Source organism: Nansenia antarctica, assembly GCF_963989245.1.
Source record: "Nansenia antarctica genome assembly, chromosome: 16".
Taxonomy (NCBI): domain Eukaryota; kingdom Metazoa; phylum Chordata; class Actinopteri; order Argentiniformes; family Microstomatidae; genus Nansenia; species Nansenia antarctica.
Genome location: NC_137686.1, coordinates 22,177,710 through 22,188,171, shown reverse-complemented (window position 1 = coordinate 22,188,171; position 10,462 = coordinate 22,177,710). Strand labels below are relative to the sequence as shown.

Sequence of the window (10,462 nt, the reverse complement as noted above, 5' to 3'; positions counted from 1 at the left end):
GCCTTTATTTATGTAAACCAGCTCTTTTCCCTTTTTTATTTTACCCTTGGCCCTCTTGTCTTTTGTCTTTTTCCAAGCACCAGGGGAGCCCCCCCCCCCCCCCCCCTACTAAATTTCGTTGTATGGTACCTGCAGGGGCGGACTGGGATCAAAAAACAGCCCTGGCATTTGCGACACAACAGCCCTATTTCCAAACGCAACACGCAACAGGGATTGTTAACATAAAAAGTCAGAGGACAGATGCCAAACTACCGACATGTTTGCTGTAATTATATGTATTATCAGTAGGCAGTCATCTTTCAATAGCCTTTTCACACCGAATGTACTTTTTTTTGCTATTTTCGGCCCAATACATGCGAATTTCGGTGCATTCCTACTTCCAACTACACTTGCTCCCTGCATCCAGTTGTTGCACATTAACTGCATCGCTCTCATCAAATTCCCCCATTCTGAAAATGAAAGCAGTGTAACGTTAACTGCTGTTATAAACGGAATGATGACATGAGGTGCGTGTCCACTGGCGATATAGAACTGACTACGATAGTTATGGAGATATACTCCAGTTCTACATCGTGGAGCTCCGCCCCATAGGGGAGCTCTGCTCCTATTGGTTTACCCCGCTACCTAAAGCTCTGCTCCTATTGGTTTACCCTGCTACCTAAAGCTCTGCTCCTATTGGTTTACATACTCCAGTTCTACATCGTGGAGCTCCGCCCCATAGGGGAGCTCTGCTCCTATTGGTTTAGGGCCCTGGGCATCCGCGATGCAGAACTGCGTGGATGGCCCGGCCGATATAAAATGTTTTGGGCCGCGGTCTGCTAAAATAAGTTATTTTCAATGAAAATCACCAGAGACAAAATTACAAATATATATATATATATATTTTATATAATACATTCTGAGCGGCCCAGAGTCTCGCGGCCCTCCTGGCATTTGCCAGGCTTGCCCGGTGGCCAGTCCGCCACTGGGTACCTGTACTGTATTAATGACAATAAAGACCATTCATTCATTCATTCATAATGCTAAATTCTGTTTGGACTTTTTATGTTGGGAGTCTCCATGCAAATTATCATAATTGGTTTGGGACGTTTGATAGGAGGCTTCGTGACTTGCGTACACTGAGAAGTTGCGAGTGGTTAGAGCACAACATCACATTGGCTGTCTGCGCGTGTCTGCTGTCTCATTGGTTCGCTCTCCCCATGTCTGTCCGCGAGCCTTGTCAGGGCGCAACACGGCGCATGCGTCTTACTTTGCTCCTCAGCCTTTGAAACTCGAGGTTGAGTCCAATTAAGAGACCATGTCCGCCATCAGCCATCTACACTTCTCTGTCCTTTCATTTAAAACTAATTCTCCATGAAATAGCGGCAACGCGCGGCCCCAAGAATGGCCAGTTCGGTGAGTATGTTGCAAGTAGTAGCCATAATATGCCGATCTAGTAGGGCATTGTTTTCTTTGCTTGAGAGAGGCGGTATTGCTCAGCGCGTCTGTGCCGAAGATTTCCAGCCATAATTCTGTATTCGATATTGAAGTACATTAGAACTAGTTGAGCTGAGTGGCGCGTCTGCAATGCTGCAATTCACACGCAATGGACCATGTCTGCGAAAGGGATGCATGCATGGATTAGTACAAAAATAAATAAATACAGAACTCCAAGGAAGCCCTTGCCAACTCAGCTATAAACATTTCGGCGTTGTTAGAAATGACTTGCAGTTTCGCTGTTTGCAAAGCTGTACCTTGGTGATATGGGAGGCTACTTCATGAACATTGTTAGCATGTAATATGGTTCATAAGCTTCTTTGATCAAATGTGAGGTCAAATGATGATCAAAAATGCATTCGTTTTTTTATTTTATTTTTATGTGAAGTGTTATGCAAAGTGCGAATATTTTGTTCCCTACTGTTCACACTTAAGGCTAAGCTACTCGTGTTGTTTTGAGGAACATCTGTCAGGGATTGACAGCAATAATAAAATTGCAATGTTATTTTTGGGGTGTTTCAGGGTGCTGTTCAGGTGAAACTAGAACTAGGTCATCGTGCCCAGGTCCGAAAGAAACCCACCGTGGAGGGCTTTACGCACGACTGGATGGTGTTTGTCAGAGGACCGGAGCACAGCAACATTCAGCACTTTGTTGAAAAAGTCGTTTTTTATCTGCACGAAAGCTTCCCAAGATCAAAAAGAGGTAAGGACATAGACTTTTCCCTTGTTACTGCACACATCCAGCCCACTAGTCTGCTAGCAGACCATTCGGTCATGGCCTGATGATCTTCTTGGTGGTGGTGATGCCCAATACCTTTTGTTTCGCTATTGCTTGCACACATGTTATGTTAAATAGGCTGTATTGCAAAAAAACGTATTTCGATTTTTTTACATCACAGGTTAGAACTTGTTTATTCTCCTGCTAAACGCGTGCATAGCCTCCATGTGATTTGGATAAACGCGCATTAGGTCATGTCAACATGCTGAAACATTTTAGAAGTCATTTATTAGCCATTTCAATCGCTCTTAACTGACCGCTTTGTTTTTGTTGTAACTTTGGAACGTCACAGTGACAGAGTACCACTTTTATAAACACTATTACTATAACAAAGGTCTAATAGAATTAAAGCACATTTAAAAAGCTCTATATTCGGCACTATTTCATGTTTTCTTGGTTTCCTATTTCGGCCATCAATTGTAGTAAAGCTGTCTTCGCGAAAAAATATTTTGATTGTAAGTAGCCTATTCAAACTGCCTATTTGTACTTTATGGTTTTGACTTTCGGGGGAGAGATCAATTAAAATATTTGTTGGTTCGGATTTTACCCCCTTTTTTCTGTTTGAATGTTCGTGACAAGTGTTGGGAAACGTGCCAAAGTCGTTGCCTCGGAGAGAGCCTGTCATATTATAATTACACGCAACTCTCTGCCGGAGAACATTCATAGGTTATTGAGAACAACTTGGTATGATCATGCTGCTCTCCAGTCATTAACGCATTTGTCTAGTTTTGGCTGTTTGTTGCGGCATTGTTGCTATTACTCTCACCAACAATTTTTTAAAATGTATTTATTATTATTATATTCCTAAACTGTATAGCCATGTGCTTGGTGAATTCTCATTTCATCCTAAGAAAATACATGACGTTGGCCAAATTCCAAACTGATCTGGTAGAATGATTTCAAACAATGCTCATTGTCAAAACTGAAATTATTAACTATAACTTTCCTGTGAGTGGGTTAAAGACATGGAAGCCTCAAGACTACATCTTCATATATTCTTAGATGAAAGAGGTGTGGTTAATATTCCTTTAAAAAAAAAAAAAAAAGTCTACACAGTCCACAACTTATTTAAAGCCAACTGTTCTGTTTTGGCTGGTTGATTTGGTTACATATTGATTGTCCCATGTCTATACGTACGTTGAACAACTTTTGGGGGTGAAATGTTCTATGGGACTATTGGGACTGACTCCTTTCCCTTGTTTTTGCATTTCTTTCTCTTGTTGAATATAAAGCACTTTTTTAAAATTATAATTTATCCATGTTGCATCCCCTACTTGGATCACTTGCAGCAATGGTCATGCACTTCTTGTAGTAATCAGACACATTTCAGTTATGCACCTGCATTTCTGAAATTGAAATCTGAAAATGTTGTAAGAATTGTCTAACTTTTGGACTGAATTAGCGTGAAACCTACACTTTGATTGTAAATTATATCCCTGTATATTTTAACATGACAAAAGGCAGCCACAATAAGGCTCTCTTGCTGCATATGCATCGTCCTTGTTCACTGGTGCAGGTACAATCTGTTGTACATGGTTGACTGTACAACTCCCCCCACCAACAAAGGCTGCTTTTGGGTCACCTCTTTGTGTTACAAAGAGTCAGAACAGCCTAAGAGAGCAGGGGATCCAGATTTGTTGAAGAGAGCTTTGTTTCTTTTACTGGGCAGCGCATCCACGATTTGGTGTGCACGTTATAACTAAATCTGTCAGCGGAAATATAAATAAATACAAAGCCACACTATTACTTTGAAATGAAAATAGCATTTCCGTAACTTGCTCTGGAAAAAGGCAAGAAAAAGAATATATTTTCATTTGTTCATATTCTTGGATTGCCTAGCTTTTGCAACCAGATATTTGAATACACAAATACTAGTGACATTTATTTGAAGGGTGACAAAATGACTTCATGTTGCATTCATAACCTCTTCGTAGTGGATTTATAAGTAGTGCATTAGTATTTCATGAAAACAACTGCAAGTTGACTGAACGCTTTGTCACCTGTTGACATTAGTGTGACATGACGGGATGAAAAAGCTCCTTCATTCTCAGCATAAATAAGGCATTGATGCAGCATAGGAGACCTACGTCTCACCCAGGTAGCATGATGCGCAAGCTAACTAAACATCTTCCTGTCTGCTAAACTCCCCTGCTGTCTAAATAACTTTTAGCTTCAGGCAGCTAGGTACAATTCCAGACAGCATGGAGACCACAGTCATGGTAAGCAACCTGATTTCTAAGTCATTATGCGGGTGTTACGGTCAGGGCCACCACTACTTACACATGCGTCATTGTTAGACCACTGCTCGTGCTAGCACTATCCATTTAGCACCATTAGTGCTAGCGCTATCTAGCCCCCCCCCCACACACACACCTTTTTGGCCATCACCAGTTTGCACTCCTGTATATAGTGAGGAGATGTTGTCAGGAGCTAGGCCTATACAAAGTGTTGCTCTTTGCATTCTTGAATGTACAAGTGAATTCGTGAGGCATATGAAACTGACCTCTTGGCCCTTGTAGGACACCCCTGACAGATGAGAGAGTTTAATGTAGTTGGCAAAAGTACATAAGAGGACCTGATTTGACTGGCCCAGAAATTGCTGTAGTTGACACAAGATCTGAAGATGTGCTCAAGTGAACAGCTGAGTGACTGTGTGTGTGTGTGTGTGTGTGTCCTCCCCCACAGTGTGTATTTTCCCTTACCCTTGAAATGGCCTATAAATCAAACACCCATCCCTTATAATATATTACATTATATGGAAACTGCAGTGCTTGAAATCGGTTCAAAAGGCCTTTGATGCCAAGGTGTACCAAATGAGGTTTTTCCTCTTGCTTACACCCCCCCCCCCCCTCCCCCGTCCGTCCTCCTTGATACATTTCTTTCAAGACATGGAGAAAATGTCCCAAAACCCAGCAGGAGGATACCTAACCGCCAATAAATCTTCTCCCAAATCCCTGTGCAGTGAACGGGTCTTAAAGTATGTTTTCACATGGTGACAAATTGCAAGCCTAAGTACTTCCTGAGCACTGATGCCTTCAAAGGCGCTGGAGGGTTTTTGTTTCAGATGTACACGTAGGTGTAATTTGACTTCATGACATTAGTCTACTGATACAGTTTTTTGGTAGAAGTGCTGCCGCTATTGACTAAACAGTCGATTGATGGCCCACTCAGAGTGCGTTAGTGAGACAGTGGTTGTGATGACAGTGTAGAACCTTTTTACAGTGGTTGATATTATGCTGCTCATCTCTGAATGCGTATAATATGATTGCTTAATAAAAAGCATCACACACTGCTTTTGTAATAATATAACTGTCCTAAATGTGTCCTACATCATCTAGGCTATAATTTGTCTATAAAATAAAATCCTGCACTGCTTTTGTCACGCCAGATTGACGTTATGGCCAAAACAGTTGAGGGCCCTGATGGCGGCTGCAATGTTAGGAGCATTGTCGTTATGGCCGAGAGTTTATTTGCATCCAAGTGCTGCTTGGAGTGCATCAACAATGTTGTCCGCCATGTGGTTTTCGGGTAAAAGGTAGTCTATAGGCATTTAGACTAGTTTCCAGTTGGATGTGATGTCCTTGCCCAAAATGTAATGCCTTAAAAAAGACTGTAATTTATTGTGCAATCCAATAGCAAGTTCTCATTCAAATACTATTTAAGAACACTACTTCAGCTGTTGGTCATCGATAGTGTCTTGTTCTTGTTCCCTGGTGATGTCCCTGAGAATAATTCATGAGACTAATTCATCCTTACCCAACCTCTGTAAGCAGAGTCAGAAATGAATGTACATCGGAATGAATGCTTGAGAACATTTTAATAACTGCTTTCTTAATGTAACATAATTACAGGTGAACATGTGATGAACATAACACAAACGTGATGTTGTATATGAATATGATGTAATGGATTTAGACCCCAGGAAGACTAGCTGATGCCATGTTCACCTCTAAATGTTTGTGAACATTTGAGTGAAACAGCCTTATATTTTGGGTTATGATGGGGTAAGACCATTGTATTAATCTCATGAAGCATTTACTATATAAGACACTTTCTTCAAGAATCACATATCGTCATAGAATTCTGGATTGTGGCTTTAGTCTGCATGAGTCGTGTACATCAGTGTGGTCGTGTTCTATGCAACCCTGTATGGTGCCCTCTCCTTGCTTGAAAGGGAAGCTTTTCATTCATCTTTCTTTGAAATATGTATTTTGGTTGGTTGCACTTTTCAACCATTCTGGAGTAGAAAAAGGAATATATTGTAATATGCTCTAATGATCAAATAAAGCATGTATGTAAACTGTGGAATGAGCACAGATTGTCACGTTACTGTCATGATTCTGCTCCAATTTAGACGCTTGTCCGGATTAAATCACTCAATTTTGAGTTTTCTGGTCATGGGCAAGACAAAGAGCTGAAGAAAAGGGCTATGATTGACTGCCATGCTGTGTATCCTTGGAAACGTGATATTTGGTGCTGGGAGTGATTTTGTGAGACTGTGGTGGGTGGACCACATATTCGTCGGTGGGGGGGGGGGGTGAATCCAAAAGATTGCGTCCCTCACAAAACGCACTGGCCCTGACATAACACTTTCCCGCAACAGCAGTGCAATGCTGAACTATAGAAGTAGTCTAAGCTCTAAGCCACAGTCTAAGTAATTAATGGGAAACACTGGAGTAGGACTGTGGATGGAGGAAGGTGGGGTGTGTGTGTGTGTGTGGGGGGACCCCAATGAAAGTAATGGTCTCGAACATGGACGACCATTTCAACCGTTTGGCTTTACCTGCCTTGTCAAAGGATGCCTTCGAAAATGTATCATTTTAGAGGGTGACTGACTTCATTGTTATTTTGATATTTTTTGTAAATTAGTTTTTAGTTTTACCTACAAAAATGATTTGAAATTCATTTACATTCACCGGTCATTTCTTATTTCATCAGAAACCAGTATGGCCTGGTTTTGTTGAATCATATAATATCTTTCACACTTCTTTGCAAGCCATAGGGTAACTGATGACAGACTCCCCAGACTACTGAGTCAATCATTTTTCAGAACCTCAGTGACAGCTTTAAGGCAGAGATTATATTTCATGACCAACAGGTCCATGACAAGTTATATAATGGAAATGTTGAGGGAGCTGAATAGATCATGTTTTTTGCCTGTGTTGATCTAGGCCTATTTCCTTGTGAAAATAGTTGATTAGACGATTATCCAAGTTGGTAAAGTACAGCAAAATAGGCTCTTTGAGGGTGATGTTCAAAACCATCATGTTTTATTTAACAGCAAATCACTGATATCAATATGCAGTGCACTGAACATGTGACACTCATTTGGCAAGTAAATGTTGCTCTATTTATCAATCGAGATAATTTCAAGTCATTATTGAGACATGGATTTTTGCCTAATGAGCATTGAGAGAATCTTTTTGCCATTGTTTACCTTTGAAAACTTTTGCCAAGAAGGAACTCTAAAAAAATAAAAATAAAGAAAGAAAAATGTTTCAGTGAATCTTGCTCCCCATAAATCGGTATTGAACCTAAACATCCAGTATCGGTCAGGCTCTAGTTAGCACTCTGGTAGACACACCTTTTTGTTCATCCACATGTCATCTCTTTTACTTTTGTGGTCACTGTATATCTTTCAAGAAAAGGTTGTGCACACGCAAAGCCAAGAAGAGAGAACGCTGTGGTGTGTAGCCACTAGAGTTTCTCCCACCACAGCTGCAGTGGTTTTTAGTGAGTCCAGGGAACCTGCTCCTCGACACATTAAAATTAATGATGCAACAGTCAAGTCACAGCAGCGCTTCATTATCGCCTGCAGTTAGGGCTGGCATTCAGGTGTTGCAGCGGAGATGGCGCTGCGTAAGTGGCATTGCCGTCTTGCTCCAAGCAAGTATGGGTCTGTTTTCAGCAATTGGCTTCAATGGCACATGCTCGTTCAGCACCCCCATTTGCTGCCATAATGACAATCTGATTTTGAGATGGCATCTCTAAAAGATGTGTGTAACGTTTCATGGAGGATATGTTTCTTTTATCAGAGGGTGTTTCAGCATTACTGGGGGGGGGGAAATGGCCGAGTTGGCAGAGTCCTTCAATGCATCAGTTGTCAACACAAACACAGTTTATCAGTGCTGGGTGGAATATGAATTGAGGACAGAAGGGCCCTTCTCAGGCTCATTGTATTTTTCTGCAGAGGGCCTCTATAGCGGGGAACCAGATTAAATAAACCCCATCCCCAAACACACACACACACACCCCTGCCCCGTTCCCTTCAAGTGGTTGTTTAATGATTGGATCAGTATGTTAGCCTTTGGGCCTCTCCGGAGCTTCTTTAACTGTACCATGAAGCCGTTTAACTTTCCTGTCCTCCTCCTTTTGCATTCCCTGGTCATTCGTTTGTGGCTTGTGTGCGCATACCATTTAAGTCAAGTCACTGGAGTAACCCAGTAGATATCCCCAGGCAAATTGTGTCTCAGAAGTTGCATTGCATTCCTCTGCTCTTTTTTGACTGTGGGTTTGCTAATGTGATCTCGCTAGCGCTGATGATATTGATGGTGATCTGTAACACTGAACAGTTACTAAAATCTAGGTTTAGATACAATACTGTTAATGTGTATGCTTCTGTCTGTGGTTACATTTGTAGTCTAGATGTTTGGAGAAATGGGCGCTTAAACAGTGACGTTCATCAATGTACAGGGCCTGTACAGCATTATAACAATTGACAATTGTTACATTCAGTAGACGCGTGTGTTTCTAACTTTGTAAAGTAAATTTAGTTTCAGTACTATTTTCATGAAGTAGGCTACATTTGTAAATTTAAAATCTGAGTGGCAGTTTGATTTTGATTGCGGTTTGATTTAAAAGTTGTGATTTGCGTGACAGGCTTTTTGGGCCAGTGTAAAACTGCAGGAAATATTGCTTTCAATTGTAGTTTGGCACTAGTGCCTGGGTCAAGTGTAATTGAGGCAGTTTGAGTCTTTGGCAATGAAGCATGCTTGTAAAGAGGCTGTAACTACTGTATACTTTTTTTTTTAACCTTTTTTAGAATCTGAAAGTTCCATTGTTAAAGGCACTATCTGAAATTGCGAACTGTGTGTGGGCCACCAGGATAATTAACACAAAATATACACACCGTTTTTATTTGAGACTCAATTTGTTATGCTCTGATGCGTTTCACATTTTGGTCCTCATGGGTCCTTTTACACAGAACTGCCCAGAAGTAGGATATCTCCCTATAATTTCACCGTAACGTTTTTAGTCTCTTAGCTAAACTGTCTTTGTTACTTTCACCGAAGCGACACCTTTCTGCACTATTTTCCTGGTGGGCACACAGTGCTGCTTTTGGATGTTTTTTGATTGATCAGGACAACGTGTGTGTGTGTGTGGGGGGGGGATGATGATGAGGTGGTTGTGGACTGGAGCCTTCTTTCTACTGTTTTCTGAAATCCACACTATCACAAAACACTAGTCATTGATGTTCCTTTCACTGGACAAAGCCTGACCCCCCCCCCCCCCCCCCCCCCACACACATTAGTCCCCTGTACCCCCCTCTCCTCCCCCACCCCACTGTATTGCAGAGATGCGAGCAACCCCATGGCCCCCTCCACCTCCTTGTCCTTCCCAGCCCCTGGCCAGAAATCAAAGAGCTGCAGGAATTTGCCAGTAATTGTTTTACGACTCGGCAGAAATCATACCTACTTGTATAGGTGGAGCACAAAGGGCCCGGGCCGTGAAACTGCAGGCTGCCTCCACCGCTGCTCCTGGCATGAAAGGAGTGGAAAGGGGGAGGAGGTGCGGATAGAGGGAGGGAGAGTGGGCAGCAGCCGCTGAAAAACAGGAACTGAGCTGTAAATGCTCACTCTCCCCTGATTTTGTCAATGAAAGGAGGGAGGAGGAAGTAGTTTATTGACGCATGGTTTATAAGGGCTGTCTGTTGGCAGGTCTTTCACTGCCTCCGTCCCACTCAGGCTCACTGACTACATTTGTCTTTTCCCCCCCCACCCTTTCCCCCCCCCCCCCCCTTTAACTGCGTCTCTAGAAACTAAAGCTGGAACATTTTAGTCTATAATTGCACCAATGGCCTCATTTGAATAATAAGGTGAATGGCATTGATTTTTGCTTGCCCCAGACAGTCATACATTCTGACTTGGCTATTTGTTATTCTAGAAACTCAATGATCGACCCAAAAACTGGGGAAAAGTATTGAGTGTA

The 10,462-nt window shown here is 42.0% G+C and overlaps 1 protein-coding gene across 1 annotated transcript in view; it reads left to right on the top strand.

Moving 5' to 3' along the window:
* The first annotated feature begins 2,067 nt into the window (after positions 1-2,067).
* Positions 2,068-10,462, top strand: part of mllt3 (MLLT3 super elongation complex subunit) — a 46,226-nt gene continuing 37,831 nt past the window's right edge. Inside the window, exon 1 of the mRNA XM_080546628.1 lies at positions 2,068-2,179. Within this exon, the coding sequence (XP_080402754.1) occupies positions 2,083-2,179 (97 nt within the window). The 5' untranslated portion in view covers positions 2,068-2,082. The remainder of the gene's footprint in view (positions 2,180-10,462) is intronic.